The 25,457-nt window shown below is 44.3% G+C and overlaps 1 protein-coding gene across 2 annotated transcripts in view; it reads left to right on the forward strand.

Annotated features, from left to right (window-relative positions):
• The window catches only part of TMEM218 (transmembrane protein 218), a 171,760-nt gene that overhangs the window by 60,328 nt on the left and 85,975 nt on the right, over positions 1-25,457 (forward strand). For both annotated transcript variants that reach the window (XM_053691432.1, XM_053691433.1), the window contains one exon: positions 20,964-21,074. In XM_053691432.1, coding sequence (XP_053547407.1) covers positions 20,965-21,074 — 110 coding nt within the window. In that variant the 5' untranslated portion in view covers position 20,964. The remainder of the gene's footprint in view (positions 1-20,963; positions 21,075-25,457) is intronic.

Raw genomic sequence — 25,457 nt, forward strand, 5'->3', positions numbered from 1 at the left:
CTCACACATACACTGCACTCCTCCCTTACCCTCTCCTGCACTGTCTGCACTCTCACACATACACTACACTCCTCCCTTTCCCTCTCCTGCTCTGTCTGCGCTCTCACACATACACTGCACTCCTCCCTTACCCTCTCCTGCTCTGTCTGCACTCTCACACATACACTGCACTCCTCCCTCACCCTCTCCTGCTCTGTCTGCACTCTCACACATACACTGCACTCCTCCCTTACCCTCTCCTGCTCTGTCTGCGCTCTCACACATATACTGCACTCCTCCCTTACCCTCTCCTGCTCTGTCTGCGCTCTCACACATACACTGCACTCCTCCCTCACCCTCTCCTGCTCTGTCTGCGCTCTCACACATACACTGCACTCCTCCCTCACCCTCTCCTGCTCTGTCTGCACTCTCACACATACACTGCACTCCTTCCTCACCCTCTCCTGCTCTGTCTGCACTCACACGTATGCTGCACTCTCACACATACACTGCACTCCTCCCTTACCCTCTCCTGCTCTGTCTGCGCTCTCACACATACACTGCACTCCTCCCTCGCCCTCTCCTGCTCTGTCTGCACTCACACGTATGCTGCACTCTCACACATACACTGCACTCCTCCCTCACCCTCTCCTGCTCTGTCTGCACTCTCACACATACACTGCACTCCTTTCTCACCCTCTCCTGCTCTGTCTGCACTCACACGTATGCTGCACTCTCACACATACACTGCACTCCTCCCTTACCCTCTCCTGCTCTGTCTGCGCTCTCACACATACACTGCACTCCTCCCTCGCCCTCTCCTGCTCTGTCTGCACTCTCACACATACACTGCACTCCTCCCTCGCCCTCTCCTGCTCTGTCTGCACTCTCACACATACACTGCACTCCTCACTTACCTTCTCCTGCTTTGTCTGCACTCACACGTACGCTGCACTCTCACACATACACTGCACTCCTTCCTCACCCTCTCCTGCTCTGTCTGCACTCACACGTATGTTGCACTCTCACACATACACTGCACTCCTCCCTTACCCTCTCCTGCTCTGTCTGCACTCTCACACATACACTGCACTCCTCCCTTACCCTCTCCTGCTCTGTCTGCACTCTCACACATACACTGCACTCTCACACATACACTGCACTCCTCCCTCACCCTCTCCTGCTCTGTCTGCACTCACACGTATGCTGCACTCTCACACATACACTGCACTCCTCCCTCGCCCTCTCCTGCTCTGTCTGCACTCACACGTATGCTGCACTCTCACACATACACTGCACTCCTCCCTTACCCTCTCCTGCTCTATCTGCTCTCTCACACATACACTGCACTCCTCCCTCACCCTCTCCTGCTCTGTCTGCACTCACACATACACTGCACTCCTCCCTTACCCTCTCCTGCTCTGTCTGCACTCACACGTATGCTGCACTCTCACACATACACTGCACTCCTCCCTCATCCTCTCCTGCTCTGTCTGCGCTCTCACACATACACTGCACTCCTCCCTCACCCTCTCCTGCTCTGTCTGCGCTCTCACACATACACTGCACTCCTCCCTTACCCTCTCCTGCTCTGTCTGCGCTCTCACACATACACTGCACTCCTCCCTCACCCTCTCCTGCTCTGTCTGCACTCTCACACATACACTGCACTCCTCCCTCACCCTCTCCTGCTCTGTCTGCACTCTCACACATACACTGCACTCCTCCCTCACCCTCTCCTGCTCTGTCTGCACTCTCACACATACACTGCACTCCTCCCTTACCCTCTCCTGCTCTGTCTGCTCTCTCACACATACACTGCACTCCTCCCTCACCCTCTCCTGCTCTGTCTGCACTCACACGTATGCTGCACTCTCACACATACACTGCACTCCTCCCTCATCCTCTCCTGCTCTGTCTGCTCTCTCACACATACACTGCACTCCTCCCTTACCCTCTCCTGCTCTGTCTGCGCTCTCACACATACACTGCACTCCTCCCTTACCCTCTCCTGCACTGTCTGCTCTCTCACACATACACTGCACTCCTCCCTCACCCTCTCCTGCTCTGTCTGCACTCTCACACATACACTGCACTCCTCCCTTACCCTCTCCTGCACTGTCTGCACTCTCACACATACACTACACTCCTCCCTTTCCCTCTCCTGCTCTGTCTGCGCTCTCACACATACACTGCACTCCTCCCTTACCCTCTCCTGCTCTGTCTGCACTCTCACACATACACTGCACTCCTCCCTCACCCTCTCCTGCTCTGTCTGCACTCTCACACATACACTGCACTCCTCCCTTACCCTCTCCTGCTCTGTCTGCGCTCTCACACATATACTGCACTCCTCCCTTACCCTCTCCTGCTCTGTCTGCGCTCTCACACATACACTGCACTCCTCCCTCACCCTCTCCTGCTCTGTCTGCGCTCTCACACATACACTGCACTCCTCCCTCACCCTCTCCTGCTCTGTCTGCACTCTCACACATACACTGCACTCCTTCCTCACCCTCTCCTGCTCTGTCTGCACTCACACGTATGCTGCACTCTCACACATACACTGCACTCCTCCCTTACCCTCTCCTGCTCTGTCTGCGCTCTCACACATACACTGCACTCCTCCCTCGCCCTCTCCTGCTCTGTCTGCACTCACACGTATGCTGCACTCTCACACATACACTGCACTCCTCCCTCACCCTCTCCTGCTCTGTCTGCACTCTCACACATACACTGCACTCCTTTCTCACCCTCTCCTGCTCTGTCTGCACTCACACGTATGCTGCACTCTCACACATACACTGCACTCCTCCCTTACCCTCTCCTGCTCTGTCTGCGCTCTCACACATACACTGCACTCCTCCCTCGCCCTCTCCTGCTCTGTCTGCACTCTCACACATACACTGCACTCCTCCCTCGCCCTCTCCTGCTCTGTCTGCACTCTCACACATACACTGCACTCCTCACTTACCTTCTCCTGCTTTGTCTGCACTCACACGTACGCTGCACTCTCACACATACACTGCACTCCTTCCTCACCCTCTCCTGCTCTGTCTGCACTCACACGTATGTTGCACTCTCACACATACACTGCACTCCTCCCTTACCCTCTCCTGCTCTGTCTGCACTCTCACACATACACTGCACTCCTCCCTTACCCTCTCCTGCTCTGTCTGCACTCTCACACATACACTGCACTCTCACACATACACTGCACTCCTCCCTCGCCCTCTCCTGCTCTGTCTGCACTCACACGTATGCTGCACTCTCACACATACACTGCACTCCTCCCTTACCCTCTCCTGCTCTGTCTGCACTCTCACACATACACTGCACTCCTCCCTTACCCTCTCCTGCTCTGTCTGCACTCTCACACATACACTGCACTCTCACACATACACTGCACTCCTCCCTCACCCTCTCCTGCTCTGTCTGCACTCACACGTATGCTGCACTCTCACACATACACTGCACTCCTCCCTCGCCCTCTCCTGCTCTGTCTGCACTCACACGTATGCTGCACTCTCACACATACACTGCACTCCTCCCTTACCCTCTCCTGCTCTATCTGCTCTCTCACACATACACTGCACTCCTCCCTCACCCTCTCCTGCTCTGTCTGCACTCACACATACACTGCACTCCTCCCTTACCCTCTCCTGCTCTGTCTGCACTCACACGTATGCTGCACTCTCACACATACACTGCACTCCTCCCTCATCCTCTCCTGCTCTGTCTGCGCTCTCACACATACACTGCACTCCTCCCTCACCCTCTCCTGTTCTGTCTGCGCTCTCACACATACACTGCACTCCTCCCTTACCCTCTCCTGCTCTGTCTGCGCTCTCACACATACACTGCACTCCTCCCTCACCCTCTCCTGCTCTGTCTGCACTCTCACACATACACTGCACTCCTCCCTCACCCTCTCCTGCTCTGTCTGCACTCTCACACATACACTGCACTCCTCCCTCACCCTCTCCTGCTCTGTCTGCACTCTCACACATACACTGCACTCCTCCCTCACCCTCTCCTGCTCTGTCTGCACTCACACGTATGCTGCACTCTCACACATACACTGCACTCCTCCCTCATCCTCTCCTGCTCTGTCTGCTCTCTCACACATACACTGCACTCCTCCCTCGCCCTCTCCTGCTCTGTCTGCACTTTCACACATACACTGCACTCCTCCCTTACCCTCTCCTGCTCTGTCTGTGCTCTCACACATACACTGCACTCCTCCCTTACCCTCTCCTGCTCTGTCTGCGCTCTCACACATACACTGCACTCCTCCCTCGCCCTCTCCTGCTCTGTCTGCACTCTCACACATACACTGCACTCCTCCCTCGCCCTCTCCTGCTCTGTCTGCACTCTCACACATACACTGCACTCCTCCCTCATCCTCTCCTGCTCTGTCTGCACTCTCATACATACACTGCACTCCTCCCTTACCCTCTCCTGCTCTGTCTGCACTCTCACACATACACTGCACTCCTCCCTTACCCTCTCCTGCTCTGTCTGCACTCACACGTATGCTGCACTCTCACACATACACTGCACTCCTCCCTCATCCTCTCCTGCTCTGTCTGCTCTCTCACACATACACTGCACTCCTCCCTCACCCTCTCCTGCTCTGTCTGCTCTCTCACACATATACTGCACTCCTCCCTTACCCTCTCCTGCTCTGTCTGCTCTCTCACACATACACTGCACTCCTCCCTTACCCTCTCCTGCTCTGTCTGCGCTCTCACACATACACTGCACTCCTCCCTCGCCCTCTCCTGCTCTGTCTGCACTCACACGTACGCTGCACTCTCACACATACACTGCACTCCTCCCTCATCCTCTCCTGCTCTGTCTGCACTCTCACACATACACTGCACTCCTCCCTTACCCTCTCCTGCTCTGTCTGCACTCACACGTACGCTGCACTATCACACGTACACTGCTCTCACATGTATGCCATGATTGTCACATTACCATCACTTTTTTTTTCTATTCCCTTCATGAGCTTCAAAATGTTTTCTAGATCTGCTCCTCTTATTTACTTTCGAGACAGCAGTGTTGGTTCATGCAGAAGCAGTACATTTAAAATTAAACCTAAATTTAAAAAAAATTAAGTTTGTTGATGTCTTGAGGGCCATAAAAACAGGTGGAACGCATACCGGAGACGCATCTATAGGAAGCACTTTAAAGAGACATTAAACACCTTGAGATAGTAATCTAAAATGATAAATCGTATATATAAAAAACTGTATAATATACTTTCATTATTTATTTTGTCACCTTTTCCTGTAATTTCACTCTGAAATTGTGAGCTTTTTAGTTCCTGTTAGAAATGGAAGTATAGAACATTGTTATATTCCACACAGCCATTGGCTGCACACTCTAGTGACCTATTTATAACTGTCCCTAATTGGCCACAGCAGAGAAGGTAACCTAAGTTACAACATGGCAGCTCCATTTGTTTTATAGACACTAAAACTTTACTCTTATTTTGTCATTTAAAAAAAAAAAAAAAAAACACCTAATGAAATTACACCTACATGTTATTGTCAGGCTAATGTTTAATGCCCCTTTAATATGAGGGGGAAGTTTTATCCAGGAGATAAGCTATTTTAACTTTATATTCATTTTTATCACCACCACAATTATTGGTAATTTTACATTCTTTTGTGCCTAGAAATAAATATACTGTGTGTGTATGTATGTATGTATGTATTTGTTTTCTGTTACTGTATCCATATCTGGTAACCAAAGGTTTAAACCTGTTTATTCTCTACACCCTTCGTTTATAGTGCTGGAGCCTGAAACAAAATGCTTACAATGTTACAAAATATAGAAGTTAATAGTACCATCTAGTGGCTGCAAAAGGAATGAGATTAGAGTTTTGTACAGTAACTTATTAATAGGTGTGTACAAAATAAAGTCAGATCAGATGATAAATATTGAATATGGAATATAAAGTTATTTCCAAAAAGAAAATCCAATGTGCAAATGTGGTACATACAATAAAACTAGTGCGTTATAACATTTTCTCCAACATTGGTGTGTCCGGTCCACGGTGTCTTCCATTACTTGTGGGATATTCTCCTCCCCCACAGGGAAAGGCAAGGAGAGCACACAGCAAGAGCTGTCCATATAGTCCCTCCCAGGCTCCGCCCCCCCAGTCATTCTCCTTGCCGCTCTGAACAAGTAGCATCTCCTCGGGGATGGTGAGGAGTTTGTGGTGTTTAGTTGTAGTTTTTTATTCTTCTATCAAGAGTTTGTTATTTTAAAATAGTGCTGGTATGTACTATTTACTCTGAAACAGAAAGAGATGAAGAGTTCTGTTTAAAAGAGGATTTTGAATTTAGCAGACAGTAACTAAAATCAGTTGCTGTTCCCACACAGGACTGTTGAGATGAGAGAACTTCAGTTGGGGGAAACAGTTAGCAGACTTTTCTGCTTAAGGTATGACTAGCCATTTTTCTAACAAGACTGTGTAATGCTGGAAGGCTGTCATTTCCCCTCATGGGGACCGGTAAGCCATTTTCTTAGTCTCAAACAGAATAAAGGGCTTATTATGGGCTATACACTGGTAGACACTCTTAAGGGCTAAATAGATTGCTTTATTTAAGTATTATATGCAGTTTGAAGTTGAATTTCACACTTTTATAACATTGGGGAACGTTTTTTTTTTTTTTCTGTTTTTTTAATTTTTTATTGAGGTTGTGGTAAAAGCAATACAACTTATGCATGATGATAAACAAAAAGAAATAACACAGATATAGTAAATTACAACAAGACGGTTTCCATGTAGAAAAGCAAGATTCACATTGAAAAGAATACTGAACTGAAGATTGGAACCTCATTTTCACTAATACACATACAGTAGGTACTTTATATGGTCTCATAAGTAGAGTAGATTAACAAGTTGTGTTTCAAGTAATATCAACCATTTCGATGAAATAATGTGGTATGATGTGTAAATGTGGTACCATATTTAAGATGCGGTATGTGCAAGATAAACCGCGTGGTGAAATCTCCCATATAGGGAGGTATATTATAGAGAGATGATGGTGATGGTGGGGGGTGATGGGGGGGGGGGGGGAATTTAAATGTAAGAAGAGGACTTATATCGAAAGAGATGTACACAATAATAGCCATATATACAATAGTCATGATGGGGCCACTATATTGAAGGAACCAATGTGATAGAGTGTTGCATCTTAGCAAAGAGTATACTATTTCGTAATAAAGCAGGACTACATGTCTGTATGGAGGACTGGTTGGGCAAAAATGGAAGCTGTATTCCACAGACTAAAACTTAGGAAGTCACTATGGCACCAATAGGAAGGGCCTAATAGTACTCGTAATGATTATAGAGGTGAAACATTGTGCAACTAGATATAAATGCAGGTCCAGCCTGCGCTAGAAGGTGGTACTACCTGAGGTAACTGGGATCAGAGCATAGCAAAGGCTTTAGTGAACAGTATAATTAAGGCACTCCTAGATATATACTCTAGGATAAGTAATCTGGAAATCATCTGAGCTTGACAGGATCATACATCAATTGGAGATATAATGCAAGAAACAAAACTGCAATCTTAGTACACCAAAGAGATCTGGAACATTGCTTATGTGCTACAAGTGATATGATATTGAAAAGTTATATCCAGAGCAATACTGTGAGACTATCTGCTTGGAGAATATAACATCCCGCCGCCTCGGCCGCTGGCGGCAAGAAGTCACGCATACATATTGCACCCAAGCACAATAGGTATATATACGGTGTGAGAGCTTGTACATTTGGGAGACTATACAGTGAGATATTGGAATTCTATTGATCACATAAGGAGTGCAAACAATAAGAAGCCTATAGATATGATATAACACAGTATAAAATCATTTTTATCATCCCATAAAACAATCTAGTTTGCATATATAGGACCTAGTTGAACGAATCAGCAGGAAACTTTGAAGGGTAAGATGCCTATTCAGGCTGCAATCAGAAGGTGTGACCTTAGCATATTAATTTGAGTAGTCCCAGTTTCTGTAATACTAGAGTTCTGCTTATGAGGAGAATAGAAAGATGCAAACTTATAGTAACTTGTGTTCATCTTAGAAGCAATAATGGCTGAGCAAAGTGAGCTTCTGAAAGGGAGCAAATATGATATAGCATAAACCAAAAGTGACACAACCCACTATACATCTGATAAGTATGATCAGGGCCAAACAGTAACAAGGGGTTAAACAGGTTTAAACATGTAATTATTCAGTGTAACATTAAAAAACATGGATGTCCAAGTTATTAACAGAGTCTCTCCCAGGCCAGCATACAAACCAGGATAGATAGGCTAGTACATCAGGAGGTGACAGAGACAGTATTAAATTCAAATTTTTACCCCACACCATACCGCAAGCCAGGACAATCTCTACGGGCAGGCTGATCCAGCAGTGTCAAGTTGGCTGACAGGAGAGCAGGACCACGTGTGTGACTAGGCAGCAGAGCTGTGGCTAGGTAACAGAGCGCGGCTAGGAGAAAAACCACTTTGCTACCGCTGGTATGCTGGCATCCCCAAATAGGCTCCCACGAGGTGCTTGCGTCTCAAGTCACGGTGCTAGTTGGAGAGGATAGGGAGACAAACCCCCAGGGTCCCACTGCAGTTTCGGCAAATGAGCGTGGCGGGAGTAGTAGTAGGGATGACAAGCTATAAGCCAGCAATAGCCGAGCGTGGGGCAACTCCAATAGCGATGACCCTTGTGCAGGTAAGATAGACTTAGTGGGCTCTCCTTTCTGGTGTGCTGCGCTAGCCAGTCAAACAGGCTCAAACGCCTACCAGGCGAAAGCAAAATGTCACCTTGTGATGGAGTCAGAGGTTGTTGTTCTGAGGTGTGGAGGGAAGCATATGGAGCAACACGGGCTGTATCTAGAATTGTGCAGCTTAGTTTCTGGGACCCGCTATTATGTCCGTGAGCCAGGCCTAAATTGGGAGCTGCAGGAGGGGTTGTACTGGTGCGAGGGAAGATGTCCGCAGCTGCGGTAATGCTTACTGCCCCACTGCACCGGGGCCCCATAGCGTCACCCCCATCTCGTACACTGAAGGTAGGCTCAGCAAGGTTACGCTGCCGAGATCGACATCCGCCATCTTTTTGAGGAGCAGCGTACAGTTTGTCAGCTAGACTGGCGTGGTGGTCTTCAATCAGGGACCTCAACTCCTCCAAAAAGTAATACGGAGTCATCATAGTGCAGGATAGGTCGGGACCCTTGATAGATAGGAGGTGGACAGCTGCCTGAGAGTGGAGTAGATAGCTAGGGGTCTGCAAGATGGCGGCTCCCTCTCCCAGCCTTATAATTAATAGCTGTGGTGGCAGGCCGGTGCAGTCTCTCCAGACCCCTAAAGGTTCCTAGGGATACGTTGTCAGTTCTTAGGTCTATTCATATAGGTTCTGGGATTAAAAAGATCATTTTAAAATGTTGAAAGACCTCTAAATTAAGATCTTGGGCCCAGGAGCTGCACCAGAACACGTCCTATCAGCTCTGCAGTTGGCTCCGCCCCCCCTGGGGAACGTTTTTTAGCACCAGGCACTTGTTAGGCAGAGCCTCATTTTCACGCCATTACTGTGCAGTTACTTTTGAGTACAGTACATGCAGCTGCATGTGTGAGGGTCTGGAATCCACTAAAAACGTTCCTAGAAGGCTTCATTTGGTATCATATACCCCCCTGGGATTGGTGAAGTTGCAGCAAAGGCTGTTGCTGGGACTGTAAGGGGGTTAAAATGAAAAACGGCTCCGGTTTCCACATTTTAAGGGTTAACAGCTTGAAAATTGGGGTGCAATACTTTGAATGTATTAAGACACTGTGGTGAAAATTTGGTAAAGATTGGATAATTCCTTCATAGTTTTTCACATATTCAGTAATAAAGTGTGCCCTGTTTAACATTTAAAGAGACAGTAACGGTTTTGTTTTAAAACGGTTTTTGTGCTTTATTAACCAGTTTAAGCCTGTTTAACATGTCTGTATCTTCAGATAGATCATGTTCTGTATGTATGGTAGCCAATGTGGTTCCCCATTCAAATATAGTGTGATAATTGTGCCATTGCGTCCAAACAAAGTAAGGACAGAACTGTCACAAATTGTAAAGTTGCCCAGGATGATTCCTCAGATGAAGGAAGTAGACATAGTTCTACATCATCTCCTTCTGTGTCTATACCAGTTATGCCCGCGCAGGCGACCCCTAGTACTTCTAGCGCGCCAATGCTTGTTACTATAGCTAATATTTTATCCAAAATGCCAGCATTTCAGAGAAAGCGCGATTGCTCTGTTTTAAACACTGTAGAGCAGGAGGGCGCTGATGATAATTTTTCTGTCATACCCTCACACCAATCTGAAGTGGCAGTGAGGGAGGGTTTGTCAGATGGGGAAATTTCTGATACAGGAAGAATTTCTCAGCAGGCAGAACCTGATGTTGTGACATTTAAATTTAAATTAGAGCATCTCTGCGCATTACTTAAGGAGGTACTATCTACTCTGGATGATTGTGACAATCTGGTCAACCCAGAAAAATTGTGCAAGATGGACAGTTCCTTGAGGTCCCGGTGCACCCTGATGCTTTTCCGATACCTAAACGGGTGGCGGACATAGTGAATAAGGAGTGGGAGAAGCCAGGCATACATTTTGTCCCTCCTCCTATATTTAAGAAATTGTTCCCTATGGTCGACCCCAGGAAGGACACATGGCAAACAGTCCCTAAGGTCGAGGGGGAGTTTTCTACTCTAGCCAAGCGCACGATCATTCCTATTGAGGACAATTGTGCTTTCAAAGATCCTATGGATAAAAAATTGGAGGGTTTGCTTAAAAAGATTTTTGTACAGCAAGGTTACCTCCTTCAACCTATTTCGTGCATTATTCCTGTCACTACAGCGGCGTGGTTCTGGTTCGAGGAACTGGAAAAGTCGCTCAGTAGGGAGACTCCGTATGAGGAAGTCATGGACAGAATTTACGCACTTAAGTTAGCTAATTCCTTTATTTTAGACGCCGCTTTGCAGTTAGCGAGGTTAGCGGCAAAAAATTCAGGGTTTACAATTGTGGCGCGCAGAGCGCTCTGGCTAAAGTCTTGGTCGGCGGATGTATCTTCCAAGACAAAATTGCTTAATACCCCTTTCAAAGGTAAGACCCCTTTTGGGCCAGAATTGAAAGAGATTATTTCAGTCATCACTGGGGGAAAGGGCCATGCCCTCCCACAAGATAAACCTTTCAAGGCTAAGAATAAGTCCAATTTTCGTTCCTTTCGCAATTTCAGGAACGGACCGGCTTCCAACTCGGCAGCCTCTAGACAAGAGGGTAACGCTTCCCAGACTAAACCAGCTTGGAAATCAATGCAAGGCTGGAACAAGGGTAAACAGGCCAAGAAACCTGCTGCTGCTACCAAGACAGCATGAAGAGGTAGCCCCCGATCCGGAACCGGATCTAGTAGGGGGCAGACTCTCTCTCTTTGCTCAGGCTTGGGCAAGAGATGTTCAGGATCCCTGGGCACTAGAAATAGTCTCTCAGGGTTATCTTCTAGAATTCAAGGAACTACCCCCAAGGGGAAGGTTCCACATGTCTCACTTATCTTCAAACCAAGTAAAGAGACAGGCATTCTTACATTGTGTAGAAGACCTGTTAAAGATGGGAGTGATACTCCCAGTTCCAACTGTGGAACAAGGTCAGGGGTTTTACTCAAATCTGTTTGTAGTTCCCAAAAAAAAAAAAAAAGAGGGAACTTTCAGACCAATTCTGGATTTAAAAATTCTAAACAAATTTCTCAGAGTGCCATCGTTCAAAATGGAAACTATTCGAACGATTTTACCTACAATCCAGGAGGGTCAATTTATGACTACCGTGGATCTAGAGGATGCGTATCTGCATATTCCTATCCACAAAGATCATCATCAGTTCCTAAGGTTCGCCTTTCTGGACAAACATTACCTATTGTGGCTCTCCCATTCGGACTAGCCACTGCTCCAAGGATTTTCACAAAGGTGCTCGGGTCCCATCTAGCGGTTCTAAGACCCAGGGGCATTGCAGTGGCACCTTACTTGGACGACATCCTAATTCAAGCGTCGTCTCTTTCAAAGACAAAGGCTCACACATTGTTCTAGCCTTTCTCAGATCTCACGGGTGGTAGGTGAACATAGAAAAATGTTCCCCGTCTCCGTCAACAAGAGTCTCTTTCTTGGGAACAATAATAGATTCTTTAGAAATGAAGATTTTCCTGACAGATGTCAGAGAGTCAAAGCTTCTAAACGCTTGTCAAGTTCTTCACTCTGTTCTACGGCCTTCCATAGCTCAGTGCATGGAAGTAGTAGGGTTGATGGTTGCAGCAATGGACATAGTTCCTTTTGCGCAAATTCATCTAAGACCATTACAACTGTGCATGCTCAAACAGTGGAATGGGGACTATACAGACTTGTCTCCAGTGATTCAAGTAGATCAGAAGACCAGAGACTCAATCCGTTGGTGGCTGACTCAGGATCACCTGTCCCAGGGAATGAGCTTCCGCAGACCAGAGTGGGTCATTGTCACGACCGACGCCAGTCTATTAGGCTGGGGCGCGGTCTGGGATTCCCTGAAAGCTCAGGGTCTATGGTCTCGGGAATAGTCTCTTCTCCCGATAAACATCCTGGAACTGAGAGCGATATTCAATGCTCTCCGGGCTTGGCCTCAACTAGCAAAGGCCAGATTCATAAGGTTCCAATCAGACAACATGACGACTGTTGCTTACTTCAACCATCAGGGGGGAACAAGGAGTTCCCTGGCGATGAGAGAGGTGACCAAGATCATCAAATGGGCGGAGGATCACTCCTACCACCTGTCTGCGATCCACATCCCAGGAGTGGAAAACTGGGAGGCGGATTATCTGAGTCGTCAGACCTTTCATCCGGGGGAGTGGGAACTCCACCCGGAGGTGTTTGCCCAGTTGACCCAATTATGGGGCATTCCAGACATGGATCTGATGGCGTCTTGTCAGAACTTCAAGGTTCCTTGCTACGGGTCCAGATCCAGGGATCCCAAGGCGACTCTAGTGGATGCATTAGTGGCGCCTTGGACTTTCAACCTAGCTTATGCGTTTCCACCGTTCCTTCTCATTCCCAGGCTGGTAGCCAGGATCAAACAGCAGAAGGCCTCTGTGATTTTGATAGCTCCTGCGTGGCCACGCAGGACTTGGTATGCAGACCTGGTGAATATGTCATCGGCTCCACCATGGAAGCTACCTTTGAGACAGGATCTTCTAGTACAAGGTCCATTCGAACATCCAAATCTAGTTTCTCTCCAGCTGACTGCTTGGAAATTGAACGCTTGATTTTGTCTAAGCGTGGGTTTTCGGATTCTGTGATAGATACTCTGGTACAAGCCAGAAAACCTGTGACTAGAAAGATTACCATAAAATATGGAAAAGATATACCTGTTGGTGTGAATCCAAGGGATTCTCATGGAGTAAGATTAAAATTCCTAGGATCCTTTCCTTTCTCCAAGAAGGTTTAGATAAGGGATTATCAGCGAGTTCTCTAAAAGGACAGATTTCTGCTTTATCTGTCTTGTTACACAAACGACTGGCAGCTGTGCCAGATGTTCAAGCTTTTGTTCAGGCTTTGGTCAGGATCAAGCCTGTTTACAGACCCTTGACTCCTCCCTGGAGTCTAAATTTGGTTCTTTCAGTTCTTCAAGGGGTTCCGTTGTTATCTTGGAAAGTTCTGTTTTTGGTTGCTATTTTTCTGCTAGAAGAGTTTCTGCATTATCTGCTCTGCAGTGTAATCCGCCCTATCTGGTGTTCCATTCAGATAAGGTTGTTTTGCGTACTAAACCTGGTTTCCTTCCAAAGGTTGTTTCCAACAAGAATATTAACCAGGAAATAGTTGTGCCTTCTTTGTGTCCGAATCCAGTTTCAAAGAAGGAACGCTTGTTACACAATTTAGATGTAGTCCGTGCTTTAAAGTTCTATTTAGAAGCAACAAAGGATTTCAGACAAACGTCTTCTCTGTTTGTAGTTTATTCTGGCAAGAGGAGAGGTCAAAAAAGCTACTGCTACCTCTCTTTCCTTTTGGCTGAAAAGCATCATACGATTGGCTTAAGAGACTGCCGGACGGCAGCCTCCTGAACGAATCACAGCTCACTCTACTAGGGCTGTGGCTTCCACATGGGCCTTCAAGAACGAGGCTTCTGTTCATCAGATATGTAAGGCAGCGACCTGGTCTTCTCTGCACACTTTGTCCAAATTCTACAAATTTGATACTTTTGCTTCTTCGGAGGCTATTTTTGGGAGAAAGGTTTTGCAAGCCGTGGTGCCTTCTGTTTAGGTAACCTGATTTGCTCCCTCCCTTCATCCGTGTCCTAAAGCTTTGGTATTGGTTCCCACAAGTAATGGATGACACCGTGGACCAGACACACCAATGTTGGAGAAAACAGAATTTATGCTTACCTGATAAATTACTTTCTCCAACGGTGTGTCCGGTCCACGGCCCGCCCTGTTTTTTTAATCAGGTTTGAAGAATTTCTTTCTCTATACACTACAGTCACCACGGCACACTATAGTTTCTCCTTTTTTTCTCCTAACCGTCGGTCGAATGACTGGGGGGGCGGAGCCTGGGAGGGACTATATGGACAGCTCTTGCTGTGTGCTCTCCTTGCCTTTCCCTGTGGGGGAGGAGAATATCCCACAAGTAATGGAAGACACCGTGGACCGGACATACCGTTGGAGAAAGTAATTTATCAGGTAAGCATAAATTCTGTTTTCACATTTATTTTATAAACTTAAAACAATTTACTCTCCCCCTTCTTATGTGTCGTATGTTGTTCTAAAGAGTCCTTAAAAACTTTGTAATATCAGATGTTATAATTATATGTAGTAAAACAACTATGCAACATAATATCTTTATTTTGTCCTCTTTTCTAGTCCCTTATGTAGACACCAAACAAAATGCTGCTATCTTGGCCCCCCTGGCAATACTTACCAGTGAGACCCCCTCTCCTGAGGGACATGGACAGAATTATCCACTCCCCTCATTTACCATAAAAGCTTGTAGTAGGACACCACCCCTTCCGCCTCCTAGTTCTGTCCAGTCTGCTAGGTGGACAGGGCTAGGAGTCCCTCTCCGTTTCTACCTTTTGTGCTGCAAGATTTTTTTCCCTTCATGCATATGGCTTACTTAGCTGCGTATTGGAGCAGATGATCCTTCCAGTTGTCCAGCGCCCTGGTTTCTGTGACCGCGGTATACGGTAGGAATACCGTTCCTTAAGGTTTCCTTTTTGGGACCACCATGTTACTGTGACGTCATTGGTAAGGGACGTTGCAGGGGCCACGTCTGAGGGCTGTCATGATCTCTCGCGTGAATCCTTCAATGCCTTGGCACAGCCTTTAACGGAGAGCGTTTCTCCTTCTTCCACATGAAAGTATCGATCCTTCTTTTCAGCTTTTGAGAACCGGCATAGTTGAATCTGCATTCCGGTAAGTGCTATAGCATTCATTTTTGGCACACAAATGCTTTATAAGAAAAAGGGGATACATTTGTTTTTTAAGCTTCTGGGGCTTAATATATTTTGTTATATGTTCAGCATTAGCATGGAGGATGAGAATGATCAGTCTCAGCTCCAGCCTCAAGCCATTACAACCCAGGAGGAATCAGGGGCAACTATAAGGTACAATTTTGTTGTCTATGTGTGTATCTTGAATGTCTTATGTACATACTATTTATTTATCTATTTATGGCTGGTTATGCTTTTTTCTTAGTGATACAGCACAGCCTATGCCCACCTATTCCCTTTGTGCTAATACTTGCTGGCAAGACAAGAAACTTTGTAAAGTTTGTATTGGACAGTTTTATGGTGGAAGCTTTTCTGAATCACCTGAAGGTTCTGTGAATAATTTGCTGAATGCTGATTGTGCCTCTGATAGTGAAGATTTAAAATCTGATCTTCCTATGGTGTTTGACACTGCAAATATTTCTGAGTTTATTAAGGGGATCAAGAGTTCCCTGGGCATTGAAGATTAACAGTCTCAAGGGCCATCTGATTGGTTTAATACAGGTTCAACCCCAGATCAGGCCTTTCCTGTTTCTGATGACCTTAAATCTAAACGTATTTAAACGTCTTTTCAAAGCCAGATAAACAGTCTGCTGTTCATGATAAAATTAGGGCTTGGCGATATGGGCAAAAAAAAAAATCGCGATTGCGATTTAATCACAATTTTCTTATAAATGACTATAACACCTTCATTTTGCATTATAAAGTTTATTTAACACTACAGAATCTTAATGTACATGTTTCTCAATGTCCAATACACTCTTGGAGCATAAAATTACAAACCACAAAATAGTTAAAATAAAATTTGCTGCCTGTGATGTGATTAAATAGTAGCCACTAGCCAGTTATTAGGTCTTATGACACACAACATTGTCATATTTTCTTGGACAGTCATTCTAACTGGTGGACAGTGGTATGATTAACAAATGAAGCAGTGTAAGCCACATACAAACACACACACACACACACACATATATATATATATATATTATTTTTTCTTCTTTTTTAAAAATTTTAATTTGAACGAAAATGAGCCCTGCTCCTGTCCAGGAATCCATTACAGGCATATAGCAGTAGGGGTGGGGGGCTGCTCCTTTCAGAAATGCTGCGCCTTGCTGATATAAAATACATTGTAGATGCCGTTAAGTTAACCCAGCAGCAGAGGGGACTGCAGTTTTAGCCTTTTTGGGAGCTGTGGGGTTAACTGCATCTGCTATGTATTTGAGCCGTTTCTCAGAGAGCAAGAGATTGTGTGGGAGGTTCCATAATGTTTACATACCCTAAGTTTCAGACTGCAGACGTCCCTAGGGGGAAATATAAGTAAGTGGCTTTCCCTCCTCTTCATTCCTGCATGGGCTCTGCTTTTAGATTTCTAGATTGATCGGCTGCTTATGAGAACAGAAAGTGAAAGTAAAAGAGCCATTTTACAAATGTGTGCTAAAAGCAACCACTAGATGGAGCTGGTTTGCAAGAAATCGCAAATAAATTAATGCATTACAGCCACTTCTAAAGGATTTTTTTATGTAGGAAAAAATCTCGACTCGGTTTTACAATCTCTGCGATTAATCGCGGTTTTAAATCACATATGTGATTAATCGTGCAGCCATAGATAAAATATATAAGAATTTTCCATTGGAAAAGACTTTGCATACCCAATTTGTTGCTCCTCCTAAAATGAATGCTGTAATCGCTAGACTCTCAAAAAAGATGATTTTTCCTGTGGATGATGCAGGATCATTTAAAGATGTCATGGATACAAAAAAATGGAGCAAAGTTTAATGAGACTTCATCTTCAACAAGGGGCCTTATTTCATCCTCCGCTTGCTCTTTTTTCTAACCTTAAAGCTACTGAGGTGTGGTCTTCTAACTTGTCTCATGCTTTGCAAGAAAATGAAAATGTAACATCTTTTCTTTCAGATTTAAAAATGGTTACTTCCTTCTGCTTATCAGCCTCTGCCAATATTTTGAAACTTAATGCTAAATCCATAGCTACTGCAAATCTTGTAAGAAGGGTCCTATGGCTACGACATTGGGAGGCAGACCCAGGTTCCAAGATTAATTTGCTGAGTCTTCCCTTTGAAGGGGATATGTTGTTTGGCAAACAATTAGAAGCACTCATATCTAAAAGAACAGGAGGTAAGAGTCCTTTTCTCCCACAGGTTACCACAGGCCGTAGAGGGTTTTCTTTTGCCCACAGGCAACGTGGTCAGTATCAAAATTTTAAAAGTACCTCTCAAAGAGAATTTTTTCAACCTCTGGAGACAAGATCTAACTTTCAGTTTAGAGGCAGGGGACGTGGTAAGTCCTTTCCTTCCTTTCAGTCTAGAAAACAATTACGGTGGGTCACCCCAGACCTGGCCACTAGGAGGAAGGCTACACAATTTCAGAGAGATCTGGGTATCCACTATATCAGACCAATGGGTTTTGGAAATTCTTCTATCAGGGTATCATCTGGAGTTCAAAAAGAAACCAGCTCTGCCATGCTTGGTAAAATCTCCACTCCTCAGAGATCCTGTAAAACTGAAGGCAATTCACATGTTTATCAGCAAACTTATGTACGACGGATTCAAGCTCAAGACAAAGGGTTTTATTCACCTCTTTTTCTGGTAAAAAAGGACGGTTCCTGGAGACTTGTTCTGGATCTTTGTGTTCTCAATACTTTTCCCAAAGTTCAAAGCTTCAAGATTGAGTCTGTAAACAATGTCATCCCTCCAAGAACCTATTTGCTTTCCGTAGACCTCAAAGATGCATACTTCCACATTCCCATTGCAGAAGTGCACAAAAAGTTCCTTTTGTTTCACGGTCGGAGCCCGCCATTTTCAATTTTTTCAGTTTTTTTCAATTTTCAGCTCTTCCCTTCGGAATCTCTACTGCTCCAAGGGTCTTTACAAAGGTTTTGGTGCCTCTCATAGCAGAACTTCGCATCAGAGTGTTATTCGTCATTCATTATCTAGACGATATTCTTCTTCTGGCAAATTCACCTCAACAGGCCTATGCTAAAAGAGATGTCTCCAATCTTCAAGTGGGCTCAACATCACATTCAGTTCCTCTCTGCGGTCCATGTTCCAGGATCAGGGAATATTCGGGCAGACTACTTGAGCAGAAGTCAAATTCTTCCAACAGAATGGCAACTAAACAGGTGGCTGTTTCAGAGGATAGTCAGTTTCTGGGAACTTCCAGAAATAGATCTCATGGCCTCTCCCTTGAATCATCAAGTTCCAAGGTTTTTCAGCCATTACCCAACACCTCTCTCCATGGGGGTAGATGCCTTTCTTCACAAATGGTAGTACCATCTCATATGTGTTTTGTCCAATCCCTCTCATTCCAAGACTATTGGAGAGGATTCTTCTGGAGTCAACAACTTTCATTGTCATCCTTCCGTTCTGGCCTCGCAGACCTTGGTATCCTCTACACAAACTAGCAATTCAACCTCCATGGCATCTCCTAGTCTCCTGGGACATGCTGAACCAAGGACCAGTAATTCACCCAAATCCACAACAATTGAAGCTAGTGGCCTGGTTGCTGAGATCTCCAGACTACATCAGTGCCCGTTATTAAGACACTTCTACAAGCCCGAAAGGGAATGACTTCTATGGCATACCATTGCATATGGGACATTTTCTCATCATGGATGATTACACACCATATTTCCACTGCAACTATCAAGGTATTTCATCTACTTGATTTTCTACACAATGGTTTTCTTCAGGGTCTTAGTGCTAGAACCCTTAAAGTTCCAATTTCTGCCATATCTGGAATAAGGTGGGCTCAGGATCCGTTAATAATTCATTTTTTTCAAGCTTTGGACCATGACCGTCCATCTGTTAAAACATGAATTTCATCCTGGGACCTGCCTTTGGTTTTGGACTCTCTTCTGGAAGCTCCATTTGAACCTCTACGTGAAGTTTCTTCATGGTTTCTCACCTTGAAAACCTTTTTTTCTGGTGGCTATTACATCAGTTTGTCGAGTGTCAGAAGCAAACATTGTTTTTCATCAGGACAAGGTGGTTCTTTGTACTATTCCTGAATTCCTTTCTAAAGTGGTATCCGACTTTCATAAACATCAAGATATTATTCTTCCTTCATTTTGCCCAAAGAACTCAGACTCTCAAACCAAACCATTATATCGTTTGGATGTGGTCCGATGTCTCCATATTTATGTTTAAAGGACTCAAGATGTTCGTAAGACAGAATGATTGTTTGTTGTTCCCAAAGGCCCTTGTCAGGGTCAAGCTCCATCAAGATCGACAATTTCTCACTGGATTGTGCAGGCTATTACCAGAGTCTATAAACAAAAAGGGAAACAGGTACCTGAAGGGCTTAAGGCTCATTCCACTAGGGCTGTATCAACCTCTTGGGCACTTCAAGCTGATGCTTCTCCTGAAGAAATCTGTCAAGCCTCAGTTTGGAAATATTATAACACTTTCATCTCTTATTATAAATTTGATGTTCGTCAGTCTGCTACTGCCGAATTTCGCAGTAAAATATTATCTTCTGTTGTAATAGAATACAAATTTTAAGTTTTTTTGCAGTATTTTCTTTTGTTATGAATTTATTTCCCACCCTTTCTTATATCTGCTTTGTATTCTCTCACTGATAAGTATTACCAAGAGGGCCAAGATAATTGGAAATTTAACAACCAAATATAAGTAGTTTCTATATCTTAAACCATACCATGTGTAAAACTTACCAGGATCCCTCCCTTGCTTGGTTCACCTTTTATTGGCTGGACATTTCTAGGAGGAGGAAGGGATGTTGTCCTACTACAAGCTTTTATGTTAAATGAGGGGAGTGGATAATTCTGTCCACGCGCCTCTGTTAAATTTCCAATTATATTATACACAGATACAGAGAGGCGCTCCTCCAGGTACAAACAACTGCTCACTAGCTTGTTCTTTAGAGGGGCAGCCTATTTTAGCATTCTATTATACACAGGGCTCAGCAGAGAAGGAACCATAGGCCATAACATGACAGTGCCCGTTGCTTTATAGACACTAACACTTTACACTTCATCAAAATTTAAACAACTAATGTAATTCAAATAAAAATGCATCATTCTATTTAGCATTAGCTTATTTTTAGTTGCTTCTAAAATATATTTGCATTTATATTACTGTGTTTTTTTCCTGTGCTGAAAAACATAAATGGTTGAGGGGTGTTTTACTGTTCACCAATAGAATTGTAGAATTTGTATCCCACTCACCCACTTTGCACAGACATGTACTTCCTTTATGTCAAAGCCGTTTATTTAGATGTTTGAACTAACATTTTGTAATGCAAAAATTAAACAGATGTGAATAATGTTTTATCTGAAGTCACATTAATTCTCTTTTTAACTCATAATAGGAAGTGGGCTAGTTTGATATGACCCTGCGACTGCAGAGTGAACAGGTTACAGGAGACAGCTGAGCATGTAACGTTTGTTTATTCCCTTAGCATGGCAACCACTATTCTGGGTGTAGGTACAGGCGTCTTCATATTGGCTGTTGTTTGGGTGGTGACTTTACTGCTGTGTCTGCTGCTGGCGAGAGCATCTGGTCCAGCAAGGTAAAAGGATGAAAATCCGTCTTTTTAACAGGTCTCTAGAGCAGTGCTTTCCAAACTGTGTGTCGTGACACATTAGTGCGTCGGCGGCAGTGTGTAGGTGTGTCCCTGCTTCAGCACAAATATCTTTGAATTTAAAATTCTTTTTAATTTTTTTTTTGGTTTCCGACTTTCCGCCTGCCTGCTACGCATATCACGTGTTTGACATGTGATTGATACCTAGTGGGTCACAGATTCTCTTAACCTATTGGCGCAGCTTAGCAGGAACTGAAACTATTCCTTTTGGCAGCACATTGGCTCCTGACTGCACATGTAGTCTCCTCAATCGGCTCGTGATTGCACGTGTAGTGAGTGAGTGGGACAGCAGTGAGTTTAAAGCACGGGCAGTAGTCAGTTGGACTCGCAGAGCTCTGAGGGAAGCAGCTTAAACGCTGAGCTGAAGTCAGTGGGATTTTTTTGCAAATAGCTCCCAGTAGTGCATTGCTGCTCCTGCTCTTGATATATGGATAGGAAGTGGAAGCTTAAAAATGCTTGATGATGAGATGCGAGTGTCTTTATCTAATATTTCACTAAATATTCAGAAATTGTGTTCATCCCATCAACCTCATACATCCCATTAAAATAGTAAGTAGCTATTGGTGATATTAATTCTTGCACATACATACTGTTTACTTATAAATACATTTCGTAATGATATATTTTATGTGTGTGTCCGTATCTCTTTAAACAAGTTAGTTTAACCTCCTGTTTGCCAGTACAACTGAATTACTGTGTCGTGAAATGCTGTAGGTCTAAAAAGTGTGTCACCAACATGAAAAGTTTGGAAAGCTCTGCTCTAGAGAATCCTAAAAAACCTATTAAAATGTACACATTGTTTATTCATTTTAACACACTCCTATTCAAACATCAAATTACGCTTTTAAATAACTTCTTAGATTATAATTGTCTCAGTCATTTTTTTAATTAATTTATTTTTCATGTACAACTGTTTTGAAAATGTACATATATATATTTATTTCCAATGGCATGGAGAGTCCACAAATCCATTCAATTACTAGTGGGAATTCAATTCCTGGCGACTAGGAGGAGGGAAAGAACACCCTAGCAAAGCTGTAAGTATCACTCCCACTTCCCATAAACCCCAGTCATTCTTTGCCTTGTACATCAGGAGGATATGCGGAGATGGTGTCTGGAGATATTTAACCCTTTCATGGGTAGTTTCCCTGCAAGCAAGGATTGGGGCTATGCTGCGTCCATGTAATCCTCTTTAGTAAGGGTAATGGTGGCTTTTAGCAGTTGCAAGACGGCGAGGTAGTCCTTGCTTCCCTTCCTACGTTGATGCTACCCCTATATAGAAAGCCAGAGTTGGTTACTCTGCTTTTCTTTTTTCTACAGGTCCCTGTCAGCGGTCAGATGAGGCTAACAGACCTGGAGCTGCTGCGACTGCTCCACAGCAGAAGACCCTAGAGGGTAAGTCCTTTCCTATATATTTCACAGGGAGATATCATGGAAGAAGGACTGGGACAATCAAGTAACTAGTGGGACCTGCTTCCTATAGAAGGGATTCATATTAATATATATATATATATATATATATATGAGTGTGTGTGTGTTACTTCAGATATATTGCGGCTGAGCAGTTAGCTGGTTTTCATCAGGACCAGGGAATTTGCCGCCTCCATGACCGGGTGTTTCTACTAATATCCCTGGCCTTATGGTGTGGGTGGACTGGGCATTATGTTAATACTTTTACCCTGCTCGGTCCATTTTTGCGGATCTTTCAAGTACTTATAGTTATGAGCACAGTTTTTATTTGTGTTTTTGTCATCAATTTCCCTCTGTTTGATTTAGTGAGAGACAGGACCGTTGATGGCGCAGTTTGTTATGCATGCCTGATATTATTGAGTTACGGCCGTAAGACATTAGGCTGTTTTTCTTATCATTGTTCCCTCCCTCTGTGGTTTGCGATTGCGGCAGGACTGCTTTGTGTGCTAGCAATTTAGTCGGACTTGCCTTTTTCCCACGCCATGCGGGTTACCTGGCAAAGTCCTGACTTCTTGCTGGGTGTGTATTTTATTCTGCTATTGTGGCAGATACAAAGGGCCACTCTGTTAATTCTCGACGGTGCGCTTGGAGGGATATCATACATAGTGATGTTTTGGTTTTAGAGATGTTAATGTTGCGCTCTAACTTGGCTCCATAGTTTATCTCTGTAAATCCTCTGTTTTTCTTTGAGGGCGAGGGGTATCTGCAGCTGCAGATTTATCGATGCCTATGATTCTAAATGTGATCTTGAATTAAATTATTGGTGTTCATATAATTTCTCCAACATTGGTGTGTCCGGTCCACGGCGTCATCCTTACTTGTGGGAATATCTCTTCCCCAACAGGAAATGGCAAAGAGTCCCAGCAAAGCTGGCCATATAGTCCCTCCTAGGCTCCGCCCACCCCAGTCATTCTCTTTACCGTTGCACAGGAAACATCTCCACGGAGATGGTTAAGAGTATGTGGTGTTTAGTTGTAGTTTTTGTATTCTACTATCAAGAGTTTGTTATTTTAAAATAGTGCTGGTATGTACTATTTACTCTGAAACAGAAAAAGATGAAGATTTCTGTTTGTGAGAGGAAGATGATTTTAGCAGACAGTAACTAAAATCGATTGCTGTTTCCACATAGGACTGTTGAGATGAAGTAACTTCAGTTGGGGGAAACAGTTAGCAGACTTTTCTGCTTAAGGTATGACTAGCCATATTTCTAACAAGACTATGTAATGCTGGAAGGCTGTCATTTCCCCTCATGGGGACCGGTAAGCCATTTTCTTAGTCTCAAACAGAATAAAGGGCTTAATATGGGCTATAAAACTGGTAGACACTTTTATGGGCTAAATCGATTGCTTTATTTGGACATTTTATACATGTTTATGCTGATAATTCACACTTATAAACTTGGGGAACGTTTTTTAACGTCAGGCACTATGTTAGACACCTTTTCCAGTCAGGAAGGGCCTTCCCAGTTGTAGGCTGAGCCTCATTTTCGCGCCATTACTGCGCAGTTGTTTTTGAGTGCAAGACATGCAGATGCATGTGTGAGGACCTGAAAGTAGTTGAAAAAGTTCCTAGAAGGCGTGATTTGGTATCGTATTCCCCTCTGGGCTTGGTAAAGTCACAGCAAAGGCTGTAGCTGGGACTGTATAGGAGTTAAATCTGTAACCGGCTCCGGTTTCGTTATTTTAAGGGTTAAAGCTCTGAAAATTGGTGTGCAATACTTTTAATGCTTTAAGACACTGTGGTGAAATTTTGGTAAATTTTGAACAATTCCTTCATATATTTTCACATATTCAGTAATAAAGTGTGCTCTGTTTAAAATTTAAAGAGACTAACGGTTTTGTTTTAAAACGGTTTTTGTGCTTTATTGACAAGTTTAAGCCTGTTTAACATGTCTGTGCCTTCAGATAAGCTATGTTCTATATGTATGAAAGCCAATGTGTCTCCCCCTTCAAAATTGTGTGATAATTGTGCCATAGCGTCCAAACAGTAAGGACAGTACTGCCACAGATAATGAAATTGCCCAAGATGATTCCTCAGATGAAGGGAGTAGACATGGTTCTACATCATCTCCTTCTGTGTCTACGCCAGTTTTGCCCACGCAGGAGGCCCCTAGTACTTCTAGCGCGCCAATGCTTATTACCATGCAACAATTGACGGCTGTAATGGATAACTCCATAGCAAATATTTTATCCAAAATGCCTGCATATCAGAGAAAGCGCGATTGCTCTGTTTTAAACACTGAAGAGCAGGAGGGCGCTGATGATAATTGTTCTGTCATACCCTCACACCAATCTGAAGGGGCCATGAGGGAGGTTTTGTCAGATGGGGAAATTTCAGATTCAGGAAAAATTTCTCAACAGGCTGAACCTGATGTTGTGACATTTAAATTTAAATTAGAACATCTCCGCGAACTGCTTAAGGAGGTGTTATCTACTCTGGATGATTGTGACAACTTGGTCATTCCAGAAAAATTATGCAAGATGGACAAGTTCCTAGAGGTTCTGGTGCACCCCGACGCTTTTCCTATACCCAAGCGGGTGGCGGACATAGTGAATAAGGAGTGGGAGAAGCCCGGCATACCTTTTGTTCCCCCTCCTATATTTAAGAAATTATTTCCTATGGTCGACACCAGAAAGGACTTATGGCAGACAGTCCCTAAGGTCGAGGGGGCAGTTTCTACTCTAAACAAGCGCACTACTATTCCTATCGAAGATAGTTGTGCTTTCAAAGATCCTATGGATAAAAAATTGGAAGGTTTGCTTAAAAAGATTTTTGTACAGCAAGGTTACCTTCTACAACCCATTTCGTGCATTGTTCCTGTCACTACAGCAGCATGGTTCT

The sequence above is a fragment of the Bombina bombina genome, chromosome 8 (assembly GCF_027579735.1).
Source record: "Bombina bombina isolate aBomBom1 chromosome 8, aBomBom1.pri, whole genome shotgun sequence".
NCBI lineage: Eukaryota > Metazoa > Chordata > Amphibia > Anura > Bombinatoridae > Bombina > Bombina bombina.